The sequence below is a fragment of the Diadema antillarum genome, unplaced genomic scaffold, assembly GCF_040938485.1.
Source record: "Diadema antillarum isolate AM-2024a unplaced genomic scaffold, OU_Dant_1.0 seq00000375_RagTag, whole genome shotgun sequence".
NCBI classification, from domain to species: domain Eukaryota; kingdom Metazoa; phylum Echinodermata; class Echinoidea; order Diadematoida; family Diadematidae; genus Diadema; species Diadema antillarum.
In genome coordinates, this window is record NW_027271374.1 from 1,057,022 (window position 1) to 1,078,424 (window position 21,403).

The 21,403-nt window shown below is 39.7% G+C and overlaps 1 protein-coding gene across 1 annotated transcript in view; it reads right to left on the reverse strand.

The window, feature by feature from the left end:
• The window catches only part of LOC139731475 (uncharacterized), a 46,575-nt gene that overhangs the window by 16,160 nt on the left and 9,012 nt on the right, over positions 1-21,403 (reverse strand). Inside the window, exons 9-23 of the mRNA XM_071642359.1 lie at positions 20,306-20,433; positions 19,067-19,229; positions 17,437-17,652; positions 16,533-16,667; positions 14,928-15,131; positions 12,841-13,038; positions 11,514-11,674; positions 10,700-10,994; positions 8,852-9,031; positions 7,094-7,288; positions 6,249-6,449; positions 5,505-5,608; positions 4,430-4,589; positions 2,303-2,463; positions 1,456-1,735 (exon numbers count right to left, since the gene is read on the reverse strand). Of these exons, the coding sequence (XP_071498460.1) occupies positions 1,456-1,735; positions 2,303-2,463; positions 4,430-4,589; positions 5,505-5,608; positions 6,249-6,449; positions 7,094-7,288; positions 8,852-9,031; positions 10,700-10,994; positions 11,514-11,674; positions 12,841-13,038; positions 14,928-15,131; positions 16,533-16,667; positions 17,437-17,652; positions 19,067-19,229; positions 20,306-20,433 (2,781 nt within the window). The remainder of the gene's footprint in view (positions 1-1,455; positions 1,736-2,302; positions 2,464-4,429; positions 4,590-5,504; positions 5,609-6,248; positions 6,450-7,093; positions 7,289-8,851; positions 9,032-10,699; positions 10,995-11,513; positions 11,675-12,840; positions 13,039-14,927; positions 15,132-16,532; positions 16,668-17,436; positions 17,653-19,066; positions 19,230-20,305; positions 20,434-21,403) is intronic.

Sequence of the window (21,403 nt, forward strand, 5' to 3'; positions counted from 1 at the left end):
ATGAAATTGTATACAATACAATGTCCTCAATATAAAATTGCTGTAGATGGCGAAATGACATGAGAACTAATAACCATGAAGCAAGCAGGCATACTGGTGACAATAAATCTCAATAATATTTTTCTTAAGTTTTGGAGTACATGGCACAACATGTCGCCCCAACTGAAGAATCATTAAAATGTCAGAGAGTGCTATTTAGTGTGTACACTTCACTTTTTAACATCAGGTTACTTCTTCATTCACATTTGAGCATTGTGTAGCAAAGTTCTCCAGTCTTTAATGCTAACAATGCAAGTCTCTTGTGTATTTGCTATCAGTATATGCCCTTATGCAGCTGACAGATGTAGTGTAGCATCTCACATTGTTACAGCCATCACGTGATTGGCAGAAAATTGTGAACCAGGAACTTTGCAGCACTGAAAATGGAAAAATATGAAGCTTCATGTAATACAATCTATCAAACAAACCGCCTATGCATACCAGGCACTCTTATGATCTCACAACTCTCAAGATCAGTTTTATGACCAAAGAAAGGTGGTATCATTCTTTAGAGGTATGCATCAAATTTTCCTGAAATCAATATGCTACCACACAGCTCTGAAGAAATATTCATGATGTCACCAAGGAGGTTTTATACACACTGGAGTTTCAACTGGCTGTAATTATTCAAAGAGTTGTCAGATTTATATTGATGTACAAAAGAATTCCACAGGTGCACTTGTGCCTTTGAAGATCAATGTTCCAAGCCGCCGTCTTGCTGAGCAATCCGAAGATTCATTTTGAACGTTATCATAATGTTGGCCATATTTTGCTTATTCATTTATTAAATGAAATGAAGTTTCAATTAATGATAAAGCATGTAAAACAAAAGTCATTTCTGTCCAGAAATTTGCGCAAAGAGTAAATCAGAGCTGTATCATGTGAAAATGTTTGAAACTGTACCATCCTAGAAAGCTGGTTTTATCATTTTTCTGCTTAATTTCCACAAGTGAAAATAATATGGAATAATCTTCGAGTATAATTCTTTATTGATAGATGTATCAGATTAGTGCCCGGGTATGCCCAGTCGAGTAATTTTCATCTTTATTTCAGCATTTTTTGCTCGATTTCTATTCGCGCATCCTCGTGTCTGTACCACCTACATTTTATGAGAAGGGATAGCGAAAAGTAATTACCATCACAAAGACATATCTTCCTTTGAAAGTGGCTGGTGATTATGCAATGAGACACGAGTCAATTGTCTTCGTATATGAGTGGCAGACCCTGTTTGGCACATACTTCAAATATTTTTGAGCGGCGGCTTCGAACATCTAGCCAAGGGAATAAGACGGTTGTGACTCCATTCACTAGAACCTCCTTGATGTCACTAAACATGTCAATGAATAAACAGTAACTGGTAAAGTAAGATTAAACTGGTTCTTTGTGCCTGAACCCATCAGAGCAACAAGGGCTCACCTTCGATTGTGATGCATTCCTGGAATGTCTTTACGCCATAAACAGTGTCCCCCGCTCCATTCGTCCAGACGGCCTGATAGAATGCGTCCATGTCCTCGGACTCCAGCGTCCCGTCGAGCACCAGGGAGTCGACATCCAGGGTACCACCCGTTGCTACGGTAACCAGGCCAGTGTAGCGCTTGTCCCCGGTGATTGTCTGTGAGTTTGCTGTGCGGCTGAAGTACGCGGAGTTCAGGGTCTGTATGTTGACGCTTTGAAGGGTGCCTGTGTAGACTACATCCTGTTGAGAGAATCATTGTGGAAGAGAAAAAACAATTGGTGAGTCCTTCTTTGGTATCATTTGACAATAGGTGCACACTCAAATTGTTGGGTCTTTCTATGCTGATTAACATTAAAATCTCATTGCATCGAAGCAATGTCCAAAACTACTTAAATCTCCAGCACAGAAAGATTTTAAAAAGCCTGTTAGTATTCTTCATGCACCCCATTTCTATTCCATTGCTCCAGGCCTATGGAATTCCTATCAATCCCACTTTGGAATTGTAACAACCTTGATACCTTTATCTGTACTAAAGACCTATTAAAGTTGTATTTTTTTCCCCAACAATGCTGTAAATAGTAGGTGATGCATTGTGGGAGCCGGGTGCCTCTGAATGATCTTTATGAATAAATCTTCTCTCCTAATTGTCATTATCCTCATCCTCGATCATCCTCATCAACATCATCATCATCTCCATCATCATTGTCATCATCATCAACATCGTCATCAATATCTTCATCATCATCATTGTCACCATCAAAATCATCATCATAATCGTTGTCATCATCATCGTCATCACTGTCCCACCTGTTCAGCGGTGACAGTTGACAAGGTGACTGCCGCTGTCACTGTCTGGACAGCATTTTCTTCAGCCGCCGATGTCACCACGGCGCGGCTGGCAAGATCCGACACATCAACACCATCCACTGTGCCTGTCACTGTCAAGTCATCATTGATGGTGATTCCACCTTGATTGTCAGCAAAAACAAAACAAAAACAAAAACCTTAGTTCAACAGAAATACTACGCTGATAAGTTGGGTAATCTCTGTTCAATGACAGTTGACTTCCAGACATTTGTGTCAATTGGTGACCAAAACACTCCGGGGTTAATGGAGTTGAAAAAAAGAAAGATTGAAAACCAGAGCAGCTATATCTATTGTCTCCATTAAAGGTACTGTTTACCATTGGGAGCAGTGATTTAAAAATGTTCAAGTTATCACATTTGATGCCTATGTGTAGGTTAGGTGTATCGCAAACATCCTACCATATACAAATTTTGCAATAAAGTCTGAAATAAAAGGAGATATCACTATTTTTCTCAATAAATCATAACTGTAGATGGTTTATTCCAGAAACAATTCTAATATTACTATTGTTCATAATTTGTCTATCTAACAAAATTTAACATTGATTATACTGATTAACATTTTTACATTGGTCCTTTCTATCCCTAACTCACATTTTAGACCTATTTTGAAGCACTACAGCTGGGTTTTTGTTTCATCTGCAAATGGTGAATAATGCCTGTAAGACTCCTTTGAGGGGAAAGCCCAATGCAGTGTGCGGTAGGAATATCAAAGTAATAATATATGATATGAGGGTTGAATATGAGTGTCCGGGCACTAGCATTGGTATTCTATATTTTTTTCCCAACCGGTGTATCTCAAAATAATTACATGTATATTGTTATAGAATAGTATATCATTTACTCGTTATTTATCTAGCGATCCACGTCCGACAAGCTTTGCTTTTTAGTGGATCACTATTTTCCATAATCGAATTTATTTTCCGCTCACCCACGAAGTATTTATACAGTGTTTTTCCTAAATATTGTACATGTGATATGTTGTTCTATAATTTGTATCATATATATATTACATGAATCTTTTGCAAACGTTTGAACAATATTATTTCATCACATGTATACTTTGTACTATGTTTTTGATTTTCGATGATATACAAATGATGCACAGGATAGAGTGCGTTAGTGTAGGCGTATAGTGCACTCGAGGGTATTTACAATTGTGAAACATGCACGAGGCGAAGCCGAGTGCATGTTGCACTACATTGTAAATACCCGAGAGTGAGCTACGCCTCCACTAACGCCACGAAATAATCCTGTGCATCATTTGTTTTATAAAATGGGTCGAAAATTCAAAAACTAACAGCATTTTTCAGCGTTTTTCACGTACCTTTGTGGGTCAAGACGTCCGAAGATGTTCGTCCCAAACATTTACGCACGTCGCACTCGGAAATCCCGCACATAGAGTATGATGGGGGTTGGGTTTCCGGACACTTAAGTTCCCGCATGAAAACTTACTTATTTTACATAGAATATGCACCCTTTACCTTAAAGACTTGATATAGACTCCTCATACAGGTCTACTAGACAACATACTCTGAAAACGGCGTGAGAATTAACCTGCTAAATCGTTGGATTTGCCCTTCAAAGTGACTCCATGTACGCGTCCGGTCCCACAACGCTTGGTCTACTGTACTGTACAAAGTGTACGTAAGTAGAGTATACGTACGCCAAACCTGTGCCACACATGTTATGTACAAGGGAAGAAAGGTCGGCCGGCCGGCAGCCCGAACTAGAAGTTGTTTACAGGATTGACAGCGCGTATGCATGCAATTCAAAGGAGCCGCTGCGCGCACAGACGATCGGCAATAGGATTTAACACGCAGTGCAATGGGACTGAGTAACCAAGGCACACGTCACTCATTTCAGCGCTTCCTATTGGCTACATTCTTGAACCCATTTTATAATTGGAAATAAACTATGATTGATTGATTGAATTGCATTGCTTGACTACGTTAACCTCATGAAGACTAGTCCCGAGCATGCTCGGGCAGGTGTCCATGGGAAATGCATGCTATAGCAATGTCAGCTTGTCCTAAACAGGGTTAAAGCGTAACAAGAGGAGCATTACCTGTGAATGTCTTGCCAGTAGTGATTGATTGAGCCCCTGAATTCTTGACAGCATTTTGGGAGAGGTCGAGAATATCCACTCTGTTCACCACCGTGACGCTCACATCTTGTCCGAAAGAAACGTCGGTTTTAAACGTCTTCTTGCCCGTCACGACCTGCCCCTGATAGATGAATCAAAAGCAAACCAATCCAAACTAATGCAAACTGTACCACACCAGGCAGATAGGGAGTGTTTTAGCACTTTCTGGAGATCGTGTACCTCATGAGTTATTCCTGGACTTAAGTTAGAGGAGTCACAGGGTCTTGCATCTAGTGTGCGTATGGTACAGTACAGAGTACACTTTGGGAGTGTTTGAGCACTCCTCTGGCACGGGTATGGTATGGTATGGCATGCTATAGGAGAACACTCCAACACACCCCTAGAATCAGCAAGTGGCCATCACAACAAATTCAGTCATTTTAAAGTTCTAACATCCCAACATTTCAGTGTCATCAAGTTACATGAAGTCAAACCCATCCCTCTCTGATCCTACAGGATACACTCCTAGGAAAATGATGCAATTGTGACATCATTCCCAGCACTGATGGTTGTGGCTACATTTTCTTGGGACGATGTAAAACCAAGATTAATTATTTCTAAGTGGCTGCGACATAGATTTGCATTGACAAAACTGAAAGGAGCAGATTTTATATCTAAGAAAATAAAGAGGATCCCTCACTATCTTCAGAGTGGCAGATTTTCCACTTTACCAAAACATTTACTAGAAAATTATGACATAAAGCTAAAAGCAATGGCACACAGTAATTAGGCATATCAGATATAGCTGCATTCAGCATTTTCAGACATCAGGCAAGGTTTCACAAAACTTGTCAATGACTGACAAATGCTCTAAGCTACTGAAATACTTGCGTCGGATTGACTGAAGGCAAATTTGTCAATGAAAATCACTGACAAAACACTTGATGAAATGCTCCTCCCCCTCCCCCCTTGAATTTTCTTTCTAAAGGAGAAGGGGAGGTGGGGAATTCAGGCATAATAGGGCAAGAGTCACTGTGACTGCAGAGATATGACTTACTTCTTTGTCCGCCAACACTGCATCTCTGTTTATCATGACTCCATCCACTGTTCCAGAAACGCTGATATCATCTTTCGATTCAACACTGCCAAAGTGGAGTTGCACTGCGGCAAATGAAAATTAGTAGAACAGCAAAAAACATAAAGCCCTCAGATCACACAGATTGACCTTGGGTTCTGCTGAAGAAAGATGTATTGCATAGCAAATAATTGGCATAAATAAAAGATATCTGCAGCCGTCACCCTAAAACTCAAACCGATTCAGATAAAATCTCAGCATTTCTCTTACAGTATATTGATATATGAATGCTGCTGTCAAAGGTTATGTACTATCAATATTTTGTGATTTTGTTTGTCTGAGAATAATACACAATCACAAGACTTTTTATTGCTAAGAATGATTTTGCATGATTAGTGGTCTCTACTGAGGGGTGTCATGTATATCAGTGGATTGTTGTTACTGAATGAAAAGCTCTAAAAATTCTGTACAATATATCTGAAACATACAACCCTTTGAGGATTAGTTCCGAGAATACTGGGGCAGGCGTCAATGTAAAATGCGTGTTATAGCACAATCAACACGATTTAACTCAGGGATTATCTAGAGCGCTTTGCATCAAAACATAGTTGACTACTGAGATAATATTGTCCACTTGGTCTAACTGGGCTTTGCACCCAAAACTTCTTGAGGCGGATACCTTACGAACTGAACCAGCCCATCATCCTACCAATCTTTTCCACAAACCTGAGTAAGTGGTGTCCGTGAGCTTGGCCGAATTTGCCCACATGAACTCCACCACGTAGCCATTGATGTTGTCGGCCACATTGAGGTTGGTTTCAATGATGACATTGGCGGAAAAGTCCACCTGTCCAACCACAGTCTGCGTCGTCCCCTGGGTGAGAACGTCAGTGAAGAAAGATGGAAGACTTATGCCATCCACAAGACCTGCATGTGGGGAAGACAAGGATGGTATTGGAAGGAATTTTGATGTAGCATCGTCCTCACTTTTCTAGTCAGAACTTTACGACACTAGTAAAGTTAAAGAAAATTTGAATTAACATTTTGAATCTTTACTGCCTGTGACATCTGTCAAAAATTGTGGAGTGTGACATACAATAGAGTGAATAATCAAATAGTGTAAGTTCTGATTCACCCAGGTAACAGTCAATAAACGTACAATATGAAATTAATTCATCAAGGATCGGACGTGAACCATTCTCAGACTTAAAACAGTAAGTCCAGGTGAATTGATGTCATTTTGTACCTTTACACAGAATTATGCTGAAGTCGTCATAGTTTCTATTTGCATCACACATAAATTGGAATGACGAGTGAATTGAGTATAGAATACACAGTGAATCACGAGTCAGGTATGCCAACCTTGAACATAGCACTGCAGTACTCTGAGGGATGAAGAGGCATATTTTGGGTGGAAAAACAGTACATTTACCTATCTCACAATATAGAAATGTGGAGTAATACAGTTTTACAAAAACGGTACAAAACGCAAAGATCTTTCAGGCCTTTTCATATGCGCTGTATTGTAGCAAGAGACTTTCCAGCTTTGAGAAACTGGGAGGAATTCTTACCATTGAATACGACATCTGAAAATGTTGTCGCTGCCTGGAACGTCTTTACCCCAGCAACGTCCTGATTCCCCGTCACAAACACGGCATTGTCGTTGACGTACGATACGTCGATGTCATCTATCGTTCCCGAAATGACAAGGTTGTCTTGCACTGTGAGTGTGGCAAAGGTTTTCTTTCCTGTCACCGTCTGCACGCCTGGAAACAAAACAAATAGAAACTAGCATCATCCTGTATTGGTTACTAAGCATAATAGGTTAAGCAAAATGAATAAAAGACTTTGTGTACTTTGATAAGTTCGGAACTGTGTACAAAGTGGAAGATGAGTCTAGAGTATACTCAGGTAGGTGTCTATGGGAAATGCATGTTGTAGCAAAATCAGCCCTTCCTCAACAGGTTAAAAGTCAACTGTATTAACTGGCATAGCAAGACACAGAACAGGCCATTGGTGATGGTAATATTAACTGACATAGAAACTAGATAGGAACAAGCATGATTATACTTTTACAAGCTGTAGCCCATGATTTAATCCTAGCTGCATACACCAGGACTCCATTAACATCTGCAACAAGGCAGATTAGAAATATTACTGTTATCCAAACTGATTTAGTCACATGTTGCATGTCTACATGATAAGCATGAGTGTACGTAAGTGATGATGTCACAGTTTTCTATTATAGCTTTAGGTTAGAACCAGGTGTGAGCATAAACACTTGGGCCAGGTGAGGTTGTTTAGAACCAGTTTCCATGCTGATGAATGGCTATGACATCACACTTTGGTACTCTGTAGATGGCAGCATGGTGAATGCACAGTATAATATCCCAAACTTTTGTTTGAATAATCACGGTGAAAGTAGTCTCACTGCTCTCTCCTTGCATTTTTTTTTTTTCACTGAATACACAAGAAATGGCTGCTCACCTGCAACTGTTGATAGCAAAGAAACTTATGCGATAACTTGTTATACCTTTAACTTGAGCAGTTGCAGCACAAACGAAAACACTAGATGGGTTCACATGACCTTGCTAATCTTAACCCGTTGAGGACGAGTCCCGAGTATACTCGAGCAGGGGTCTATGGGAAATGCATGTTGTAGCAAATTCAGCCCATCCCTAAACTGGTTAAGAATTAATTCAAAGTATAAATTTGATGACTAGCTGGTAGTTTAGTCCCTTGAAGACAGACTAAAAAGTTAACAATCTTTAAGATTGATCAAAGATTAAAACTTGATGATTTCTTTTGGTTTATGTTCTATCCATTCGGAAGGCAATGTGACCTCTAATTCATGAATGCCATTCCACATTCTGGGTCAACCCCCAGAACATAAATCAAGTAAGCATGCATGCAGGCAGAATATTACTGTATCATTGCACACTATACAATACAATACAATACAATCTAAGCATTTATATAGCCCCCTTACACAGTCAATGACTGGTTTCACAGCACTTTACAACAACATTCAGTTACAGATTGGCATCAAAAAGGAAAGTCTTAAGATTCTTCTTGAAGACATCAAGGGATGGGGAAACACTATCAGGTTTATCCCTAGGGCTGCATTATTCGTGTATTTCTTCCGGTTCTGTGGTTTACTAATCAAAACGCACTCTCACTCAAAAGTTGAATCTGAAAGATTGGGCATTGCATGGATCGATGCTCGTCACAGTTCAGGGGGTAAGCTTCTTTTAAATGATGACTAGCTTCCATATAAATTTACCTTTTGTTATTTACCCCCTCTATATCCCTTGGGGAGTTAGGATTACCTGAGCATTTTAGGGTATCTGTATTGATAGCAGCCACATCTACGCCATTCAACGTTCCAGAGAGAGAGACGTCTCCAGTCACGCTGATGCTTGTGCTGGCTTCCAGGCCTGCTGCCATGGTGATGGGACCAGTGATGGTCTGCTCTTCGCTCAGAGTGACCGCATCATCAAGACTGATGCCTGGAGGTTGGGATGGGTGAAAAGCTCTTACCTTCTAACATGTAAACATTGTTGATAACTTGGTCACTCCCACACAGGCCGGCCAACATCAAACAGTCCATTTTTCTCTGTTCATATTCAACATATAGCTCCAAGCAACAAACCATGTCTTGAATATGAAAAGAGAAAAATGAATAATGGGATAGCCTTTGTGGGAATGACCAAGATCATGAAAACGTGGTCATGTCGAAGGTTATGGACCGATAAGAAGAAACCCTGAACACAAACCTGCAGTTGTGCAGGCTGGCCTGTTAATTTGACCACTTTCAATGACAGATCATATCCATTCAGTGAGACATTCATTGTTCTTTCACGATAACACTCAAACTTGGAAAAAGTGGAATTTGTCATTGTTGCTTTTAAGGTTCATGTGTTCAGTCATGCATGACATTTGTCAACATAATTAGGCATCAATGGAAAGAGGAAGAGTTTGTCTTTCCTCTCCACCAAAATTGTGCTCTCCATTACTGACAATTATGAAATGGTAGCCCACCGAAGTTGGATTACTTTTTTTTTTATGCACTCTATATTTCTCTTCCAGAAAGGCTTGGCATTGTTCTGAGATATTTTGACAGACCTCACTGATATTTTGACTGAATAAAATGTTTTGATACAGTCAACTCTGTGTATAAAGTCAACGGCACTTATGTTGAATATTTGGCTGAGTCAATGAAAATTGAATGTCCCAGTCTACATTCATATCCATACCCGAGTCATTTGTCTGTATACACAGTGGTCAAATATCACTTTGAGATGATGTGTTTTCCTCAGTCCCATCACGGTCAACCTACGTAGGGTTGACTGTAAGTTCATACCTTCTATTAATCAACACATTCCACATTTCAACCAAATGCAGAAATACAAGAGTCTGCAAGTTACTTAATATTTATCTATCCCAAGTAACATATCAAAACTTCCTCATTCTGAATTATTCTAATCATTTTAACATCTTTGAATGTAAAAAAAAAAAACACACATAGTGGAATTTTGTTATAAACACAGGACTGAACACTAACCTATTTTTTTTTCTACAGGTCTGACCTGCCTGTTGGACCAGTCAGTACCTAGTTTTTCCATTTTTTTACTGGTCCATTCCTGGTAAAGTTACTGGTCTGACAGTGATTTTTACTGGTCTTGGACCATCTGATCAATGCCAATGTGTAGCGTTGTACAAAAGGACCAATAAATACTCAGCTGGAATTCACTGTAACTATAATGCATAACCCTTCACTGATTACAGTATTACAAAGGGCAAGATTTCTCACCATTATCCATGCAAGCTTTGCTACATAACTTACACTGAATAAACCTTATCATATCACACAACTTTATTTCCATCATATATGAAATGAAGTTACCGTAAAACCAGAAGTTTTTACGTGCATGAAACCGCTGCACATCTTGCGAGGAGCTAAGATTCGCAAAACTAAAATGGAAGTGAAAGGTTTCGTCAACACAATTTGTGGCAATTCGCAAAAGTATCATGCTGCGAAAAAGGGTTGCAAATATTTTTGGATTGACAGTACATAACAAGGGACGCAAACAAGCACCCACAATACGCAACACAAAAACAGAGAAAAATGGATATAACATGAGTACATATGAATGCGGTACAAACGCAATTCTCACCATCAATATTTCCTGATGTCGTCAGCGTGCCACCCACAGAGAGGTCATCACTAAAAACCCAATTCCCCGTCACCGTGACTGCCGTGGCATCAGCGAGAACTATAGACTCGGAATACAGCCTGTTGATGGGTACGTCGTTGATGGTCGACGTCACTTGAACATTTTCGCTGGATGTGATAGCAGGGAAAGTTTTGGCGCCCCCTATTGTCTCCGTCGTGCCCTGGGTCACGAGGTCAGAGAGAGTGGTGCTGGGGCTAAATGTGTGATCTCCACCAGTCGAGACTGTGCCTTGAAACTGCAATATGGGAGCACGGAGATGAAGTAGAATTATCATTAAAATCAGGAAGCTCTACGTAATTGAACTTTTTTTCTTTTGAAAAAAATGATCTGGATGAACTTTGGTGAACATGCAAACCCAATGCAGAGGTGCTCAACACCTACATCACAAGGAGTTGCCAATTTACATTACCATCTACTGTAAAAGTGGACATTTTTGAGGTGTTAAAATTTTGTGTAATTTGTGCAACCAGAACTAACGCAAACACAGAAGCAAGTGAATATTTTTGCTTGCCATATGTTTCAGCAGTTGATGTCTTGATTCTGCGAATTCAAAAACAAGCAATACTCATCTTACCCGTCTGAGCGTAAAAAACCACTCACACGAAAATATCCACTTTTACAATAAATTTTTACCATTCATACCCCAAACATATGCACAATACACACCGACTCTTTAGACAATAAACCTGATTTCAATTGCACTGTGAGGTGTTCACTAAAGACAGCCTCTGAATTTGGAGTGAGATGCCCCTACCTCCACATCACCGCTGAACTTGAGATTGCCCGTAGCAGTAATCTCCCCGTCACTCAGCTTGATGGCGTTGGTGTCAAAGTCGTTGATATTCACGCCATCGACTCGCATGTCTGCCGTGAGATCACTGGAGAGGGTGACACTTCCACCAATTGTCTTGGGGCCTGAAAATCAAAGGAAAACAGACAAACATACCAGAAGATGGTTGCTGGGTTACATCAGCTATCATTCTTTTTCCAAATCACTGTGATTACCTACATTTGCACAGGATTGATTTCAACAAGGACAAATTCCCATTTTATAGACCTACACGCATTTTGCTGTAAAACATTGTAACTTATAAAGGCCATAACGGAGGGGGGGGGGGGGGGGGGGGGGGATAGGGAAGAAAAGATGCTTCAATGGATTATGTAATGAACCAAAAAGAATTACTTCTCAACATTACTCACTACAGTCAAACTTGCTCCAATAAATAAAACAACAAACAAACAAACAAACAAAACAAAGGCAACCTCAATTTCCACAAGAATTTATCTCCTGGTGACAACTAAAATGTCTCAAATCCTACATGGGTAAATTAAGAGGATTGTTGTGCTCAATCAATTATTATCGTCTTCTTTCTTTGCTTTTACTATCTTAACTTGACCTGAAAAAAAGAATGTATCAAGACAGCATACATAGGCCTACTGTGTAATGACCCTGAGTGACTTAGCTTCGATAGAATGGCATATACTGTACCAAGAGAAATTCAGCTCTATCATAGCTCTATGATCGGTATGAACATACACATGAGATATACCGTATGTCAAAAAAAGAATTACAATGGGACCGACTACAATGATAACTTTAGAAACAGTGAATCAATCCAAATACAATTTCAGAGTATGAAAGTATAATTTATTCCCCACATCTCACAGAAAAACCTATCTGATTTGCTTCAGTGGTCAAAGAGAAATGAGGATCTTTGTAGAGCATGTCAGGAATCCCTTCCATTTAAGTTCTGTCCATTGTGTTCACATATTTGTATGCTGTTCCAAGAGCATCCAAGTGCTTAACATGGAAAAACCAGACCCATGACATGCTTTACAACGATCCACATTTCTCTGTGCCAACTTCACCAAACTGGATGGGGTTTTCTGCAAAATGTAGGGAGGATATTATATCTTAGGACCCTGAAATAGCATTCAGACAGTTTAATCATATTGAAAGTCATCAATGCAGAAATCCAGTTCTAATTTTTTGAGACATACCATATGGGTATCATTATCCATATTTGGGTACAAGAAAATCAGACCTGGAGAGTAAGGGCTGGGACATGGCTATTTCTCACCTGTGATGGTCTGGTCACGGGTCAGGTAGACCGACTTAGCGTCCAAATCAGAGAGGTCGATGCCATCCACGAGGCCTTCCACGACAACGTCGTCGAGGACACTGATGTCGGCATTGAAGGTGATCCTCCCTGTCACCCTCTGGTGGTTCTTGGAGGTTGGGGCGGCGGTGAGGAGGAGGTCCAGGGTCTCGTAGGCGACTAGGAGGGAGTGAGAGAGGATAAGGGTTGAAACATTGGGTTAGAACAGAGTGTAGGAAGGGAGAGGGGGAGGGGGACAGAGGAGAGAAATGATGAGAAGTGATGAAAGGGATATGGTGTATTACACACAGAGACTCCAACCCAAAGCACCTTCTCATCTGGAGATTCTCCCGCCCGAAACCCCTAGCAAACGGGAGACTCCAAGTTGATGTGTACGAAGCGCGAAGTTCCTAGATTTCTAGATGCTCTCTGGTGCTATCTAAGGCTTATTTTTTCAGCATACGATAGCAATAAGTTAGAAATCCTTTCCAACAGGAGACACAGAGCCAGGGTGGGAGAAATTAAATCTCAAGCGGGAGAACGGGAGATTTTGCAAAAATGGGTTTTCGGCGGGAGATCTCCCGTCGAAAACAGGAGAGTTGGAGTCTCTGTACACAGAAGAGAATTGAGAAAAAGGGAGTGAACACAGAGGGAAATGGTGGAGGAAACAAGTACAAGAGGAAATTACAATAGAGATTAAGAGAAGAGAGGAAGAAGAGAAATTGGGGGGAGGGATGGGCGTTAAAGGACAAGTTCACCTTCGTAAACATAAGGATTGGGAGAATGCAGCAATATTAGTAGAACACATCAGTGAAAGTTTGAGGGAAATTGGACAATCGACGCAAAAGTTATGAATTTGTAAAATTTTGGTGTTGGAAGCACTGGATGAGGAGACTACTAGAGCTTGTGATGTCATACGCGTACAAGAGTATAAAGAAAATATAAAGAAAGGTCAACATATTTTCACTTTTTTCGCATAATAAAAGAGCACTTGACTTGCCTCTTTCTAAAGGTAGGGGGAATGATATTACCCATAACGTATGTCAGTAACAAGTCAAGAGAATGTGTACTTTTTTCAAAAGATGAAATTTTGTGAAATTCTCTGTATATTTTCCTTATATTTTCCTTATATTTTCCATGTGACATCATACTCCGTAGTAGTCTTCTCATCCAGTGGTGACTGCACAAAAACTTCAAAAAATCATAAAGTTTGAACAGATATTGTCCGATTTTCCTCAAACTTTTACTGATGTGTTCTACTAATATTGCTACATTCTCTCAATCCTTATGTTTATGAAGGTGGACTTGTCCTTTAAGAAAGCAGGAGATGCAGAGGAAGAGGAGGAGATAAAACTATGAGACAGGAAAGAAGAAAACAGAGCAGGATGGAGAGAAAAAAGAGGGAGAGCAAGAGAAATAGGAGAAGAGAAAATTACGATAGGGAGGAAGAGTGGGAAGAGGGAGTGATGAAACAGAGAGAGAGAGATAATTATAAGATAGGAAGAACAAAAGAGACAAGTGAGGGGGGAAGGAGTGGAAAAAAGGGAGAGCAAGAGAAATAGGTGAAGAGAAAATTACAATAGGGAGGAAGAGTGGGAAAAGGGAGCGAAGAAACAGAGAGAGAGAGATAATTATAAGATAGACAGAACAAAAGAGACAAGTGAGGGGGAGAAGGAGTAAAAAAAAGAGGGAGAGCAAAAGGGAGAGAGGGAGGAGGGATAATTATGAGATGAGAAGAACAAAAGAGAGAGGGGGGCTGAGAGAGGGAGAGAGAAGAGGGAAGGAAAATCTCTCAGCTTGTTTACTTAGCTCCTTGATATCTGGAGTGCAGTACTGACATTTCTCAAGAGCAGACTTGAACGGTGAAATGTGTCCACTTCAAGAACTAGTTAATGTGAACGAGGTTCTTGATAACCTGATGTCTAATAATAAGCATCAAACCAATAGAAGGCTCTTCCGAAGACAAATGGGGGAAAAAAGTGAGAAAGATAGTTAAGCGATATCCCTAAGCTCAGGACTGGGTAGATGCATAGCTGCTCATTCTTGAAATTATTTCCTTGGTTACTCACCGGGTGCCTTGACGTTGTTGATGCAGTAACCAATGCAGAGGTCTGCCACTGTCACGTCCACATTAAAGCCGACTGATCCCACCACGGACACTGGCGTAGCGCTGTCTATTAGGACGACGTTGTCAGGAATTTCTATGTGGTCCACTTCCCCTTCAACGGTTATACTGCTTCCAAAGGTCAGAAGACTGCTAAAGGTGTATTCAGCTAGGTGAAAGGACATTAACAACACAGTTACCGGTATAGCTCTGCATTAAATAATCTCCTGATTCACAGAAACATTTCAGTTGATTCTTCAAGAAAATATGAGCAAGTTTATCTCACAAATGGTCACCTGTAACATTTTTAGAGCAATACAATTTCGTTTTTTGAGACTAAAAAAATTGTATGATGAAACCAAAGCTGTTGAATTTGCTGCACAAGACCATTTTACTACTAACGGAGCAAGCTTGCATTCTAATACTTAATAAGACAAAAACTGACCAACTCAATTTTGGAAGGGAATATTTTCCAGTTGGGCAGAGTGAGTTCCTACGTTTTGTGCATTTCCTAGGAAAATTAGTAAGGCAATTATGTGACAGCTGAAGAGTATTTTAAGAGTTCAATGCATTAATTGCGGCAAAGCTGAATCAATTTAAGCCTGATATTTCCAAGATGCAAGAATAAAAGTTCTACCTTAGCTCTCATTTCCAAACTTGGAAAATAAATCCATGTGTTTATCTTTTATAGATGTATGTTAATTTCCAATTGTTCTAAAGCTCTCCTTCAACTGACAAGTCTGATATCATCTGCTGTCAGCACTGGACAACAACGGAAGACAAATAATTGTTACATTTTCCCCTTCTTTTTCCTTAACAAGTATTGGAGTGAGTGCTTTAATTGATCAGAAATGACACTTACATACATCTATGCTTGGTACACCCCCCCCCCCCCAAAAAAAAAAAAGAGAGAATATTTTGCACTCAATTACCCCGGTAGCACATCAGCAATAACCAACCAGCAAAAACCATTCAAGTTATTATTGTGGCAGTTAAAGGGATGGTACATTATTGGTGGAGATGAGAATTGGGCTTTCAACTTTTTGCGAGATACCAAGAAAACACTTATGAAATAGTACAAAGCATACAATTTTAAGAGGAATTCAAAGTTTATTTGATGAAACTTGGGTTTGGAATGACTGAAACATCCAAAAACAAAGTAAAACAAAGCGATTGTAATAAAAGGTGGGGCCCACACTTCATTAGTTTGTTTTGGATATCTCAGTCATTTCAAAACCAATTTTCATCAAATAAATGTTGAATTCCTCAGGGAATTACATGCTCTTCCATATTTCACAAGAGGTTTCTCATTATCTCACAAAAAAAAAAAAAAAAAAACTGTTAGAAACCTGAAATAAGGTCTCAACCAAAACTATACGATCCCTTTAATGTGAGTTGTAATTACTGCAAATAATTACTACTACTATGAAAGAGGTGCTGGTCATCTAGTTTCCTTCGAACAAAGAATTCAAAAAGAAAAAAGAATCCACATAAATGGATGTAGACCTTTGAGTTACCATGGCAACCACATAACCATCATCAATGGCAACCACATAACCATCATCATTACCTGACACGTCCTGCTCCACCGAGATCCGCAAGAGGTTGGCATCCAGGGTTTCTATGTCCACTCCATCAACAGTGTTACCATCGGTGACACTCAACCCTGAAACCATGGTAACCCCTCCACTGAAGGTCATGGCCCCTAAACATGCAAAACAAACAAACATAAAACATAAGAAAATAAAATAAATCATGGAAATTAACTGAAAGAAAAGGTAAAACTCATACCCTCCTGAGCTGTTTCCATGTCCTTCAGAGTGATTAACTGAGGATGATTAAAGTTAGGAATTATTAAGGGTAGCAAGCACTGTGGCAGAGCACTGGGAGGTGAGTTGTGAAGAGGGATTGGCTTAACTATGGAACTTTAATGAATTGAGTTCCGGGGAATCAATTGAAATTTGTGCGCATGTGATGTGTGCGCATGCGCTGGGCATAGTATTCAGTGTACAGTATGTAGCGCTCCCAAGGTTCTCTCAACCGAGTCACATTCAGTCATCAATACGAAAAGAAAGGGACTATTGGCAGAACCAAACGTTGCCTGAAGCCTGTTTTCAATACATCAACTTAATTGGTAAGTCTTCAAATTGAAGAAATTTTTGAATTTTAAGTTGATATTTACCCGAGATACTAAATTTGTCATGATCCTGAATGCTACAATGCGAAGCCCAATTACGCTATGCGTATGGGGCTGCTGGTCGCAGTTAATTGCATGATTACTAAGACATGAGAGCACTTTGGGGCGAGTAAGTCTCACAGTGTTAGTTATATGAAAGGTACTTTAACCTGAAACACAAACTGAGACAAGGAAATTCAGGGAAACTTTTGAGGTACCAAAACTTCATATGATCTTTAATGAAATTTCATATTTTCTCTAAATCCACACAGACACAGATGCGCACGCATCTTCATACCTAAGATATCGTGATCGCCGTCCAAATACACAGCTTCATCCTTCAGCACAGAGAGGTCAACGCCATCCACCAGGCCACTGACCGCTGCGTCTTCGTTGGCGGTCAGCGTAGCAGCAAACGTGTAGGACCCGGTCACGGTCTGACTCAACGTGGGTCGGAAGACACTCGACGTCGTCAAGGAAATCGTATCAACTGTTCCAGTTACATCAAAGTTTCCTGAATATAGACATATGAGTAAATATTTTTGTACCATGTCCACATGTATGATTAATATAATTCCCTCTACAGATTTCAAATAAAACTGAAGATGAAAGTTTGGCTACACTGCAACATCGCAAAATGAGTGTCATATTTGATACATGATTATATCTACAAATTCCCTGTATGTAGGACTTTTGGGGCTGCTAGGGTTATCTAGGGTTATCGTGAGGGTCCCATATCATACAAGCTTTGCTTCTTAGTGGGACCCTCCATTTCCATCCCCATTCTTGGTTAACTTGTATTGTATGCTTTATGTATATATCAAAAAAGATATAATTGCATTTTTTTCATCTGTTACTAATTTTCATATGTACCTTGTTAAAACACATTCTGCAATTATTACAAATATCCTTTGCATATACATTGCATATAATTTCTTTATTTATTTACTGGAGGTGAAAATGAATTTGAATTTTGAATCTTAGGGTTGGTATTTCTGCAAAGGAGTTTATGTCTGTTTTGCCTGTGTAGGTTTGTTTGTCTGTTTGTTTGCAAAATAATTCAATAAAGTTCTGAATGGGTTTGGATAAGATTTTCGGAAAAAGTTGAAAATCACACAAGGAAAAGATGACTAAATTTTGGTAGTAATCCCGATCAATACACCTATATGGATCTCAGATTTCTAATTTCCTTTTTTATTTTTTGAAGGATTGTGATTGTTTGCCATTGTGAAATCACAATATGGGTGGAAGCGAGCTGCTTGGTGAAGGTCTGCAATCTCTTGGGTGCCTTTCTAGTCCTATCAATCATTATCAACTTCATATCAAAATGCCTGTTCAGCTAGATATCATTCTATGGCAAATCACTAAAATGTAATAATGTTTAATAAAAAGCACTGGTCTCTCAAAAAATGTGCAGTCTTACACTCTAAAACCATAAACATAAGTGTTACACCCAAATCAGAGGACTAGTGACACAATGGAAAGACAGTAGATAAAAAACAAAGAAATAATCACACACTGAATGAATCATTATTATTAGCATAACTAGTCCTTTTTTTATCATTAACCTACAACTTTTTGCCCTATAGAAAATTCACACTTAAATCTCCCTCCAGTCCTCTTTTTGTATGTTTGTTTTTACTTCTATAGAATCCAAGTGGATCCCACTACCGTATCCGAGCAATTACCCCCAGAGGGCAATTAACCCCTGGCTAAATACTGGCTAGAGGTTAGAGTAAAGATTAGGGTTAGGGTTAGGTTTAGGGTTAGGAGTTTGGGTCAGCGTTAGTATTAGGTTCAGGATTAGGATTAGGATTAGAGCCAGGGGAAGGGTCCGGGGTAATTGCTCAGGGGGGTAATTGCTCTAGACCCCCACTACATATGATAATCATTATCAGCATTGCTTTGGATAATTTTACGTGTCATACCATTTGCTGTGAGAGCACCAGAGAACGTCTTCACACCGGTGATGGAGTGGTCACCCGACAGAGTGACCACATTGGACATGGCCACTCCATCCAGGAGACCGGACACACTGAGGTCGCCATTCACCTCGATCCCACCACTGACCTCAAAGGTGATGCTGAAAACCTTGACAAATGAAAAACAAGAGATTGCTTGTCCAGTCCTGACCATATTTTCACACATGTTGTACACAAAAACTTCATTTTACAGTCAAACCTGTCTATAGCGGCCACCCGAGGGAGATGAAAAAGTGGCCATTATGGACAGGTGGCCATTATAGACAGGTGGCTGCTATAGACAGGTTCCTTAACATGCTGTATATGAAAAGTGCAGATTCCCTCCAGTTGTCACTGGTATGTGCTAAGGGGTAATATCATTTTCCTGCTTTCTGAAAGAGGTATATCAAGTGCTCTTTCACTATGCTAAAACAATCAAAATATATAGAGTTCTCTTTGTTTTAATTACATTGTTCTTATACTGTGACATCACAATCTACCGGACCCTTCTTATCTAGCTATGACAGCACATGGATTTAGCAAAAACAAAAAACCTCAGACTTCACTGATGTGTACAACCAGCACTTTAATATTCCTGAATTCACTCATTCAACACACACTGATACAACACACACATTTGGGGTAAATCCCTCTTCATCCAAATGTAAATGCACAAATGCATTTGTAAACAATAACAGCAGAAATCTACATATTTTTTGAAGGTACAAAATGACAGGTGACAGAGCGAACTTGCATTTGAGTCAAAATTTTTTGGGAAGTACTACATTTTTCTGGATGCCAATGTTACAGTATATACCTTAAAAGGAGGGAAAACTTCTAGAAGGAATTTATCATGCTGATATCATTTCAAAGCAGCTGTTATACAGGAGAGGATCCAAGAATTCCATACAGAGGGGGCGCCTTCACAAAATTAAAGGGTTAGTAATCATCTTTCTGTTGCCTACAAGGTAAACATTTTCTGTCGGAAAGCCACACGATACAGTTGGGAAAGAGTACATATTTTTTATAAACTCAAAAGGGTATTCTTAAGGGAAATTGTGATGACTACAATTACCAAAATTGTACATAAAATTATCGTACTTTCATAAGAGTCTAGTCAAATAAGTAAATGGTAATTTAAAGTGATGAATTCTGTCTTGATGGAAAACATGAACTTACAGAAAAAATTAATAAGACTTCAAATACCTCATTTTCTGTTGTGTCTATGTATGTATTCTGAAGAGTCACCACATTCACCATGTTGACAGTAGTACAGGTCAGTGTGGTTGCAGACACATCACCGTCAGCAGCGAAAGTGCTGAATGTTTTTGCACCTGTGTGTAAAAAGATGAGCAGGAGGAGGAACAGGCAAGATGCAAATAGCCCAAACTTGATACAGTCTCGATCCTCTTTGAGGACTATAAATGACCAGCATACACAATTACTGTAAAAGTGGAAATTTTCGCGGTGTTGAAATTTTCACACATTTCGTGCAACCAGAAACTAGCGCGAAAATAAAAGCATGTGAATATTTTTGCCTGCCATAGGTTCCTGTGCGTGATGTCTTGATTCCGCGGAATTTAAAACATGCGAAACTCTTGTGACCCGGCCAAGAGCAAAAAATTAGTCGCGCGAAAATATCCACTTTTACAGTAACAAAAACTCAATCTATTTATAATATTGAGAATAGCGATATTAGACAATGTATTTGGAATATTTGTGTCTATACTGTAAGCATGGAAATTTTCGCGGTACATTAATTTTCGCGGATTTCGCGCTACGTTCGACTAGCGCGAATTCAAAAACGCGCGAATATATCTTCGCAATTTTCTGTGCACATTTTGAACGGCTGAATTGTGTGCGCTTCGTCGATGATACTGCTACGTAGTACAGTTGTACAGACATGCATATAGCAGTATCATCGCATGCACCGCACGCAACGAGCCCACGGCCGATTGGTGTGCTACATCCCCGCGATTACAGTACCAGTACTACAGTACATGTATCGAGTAAAGCGCTTGTACTCGCACCCGCGCCGCTCGCTACGTCGCTTATCGTACGCTGGCATAGCAAGCTATTGTAGCAGAGGCTCTGGATGAAAACAGCGACGGTGTATTAACCCGCTGCGGAGCGCGAATTTAAGAACCCGCGAATATGTTTTCGAGCCGCTCAGCGCGAAAAATTAATCGCGCGAAAATATTGACGTTTACAGTATTGTATTACAGGTTGATCTCATTGTGCAATAGTAAGGATGAATAAGCTTGATTTTTTGTTGTTTTATGTATATTTTTTATTATTATGCTG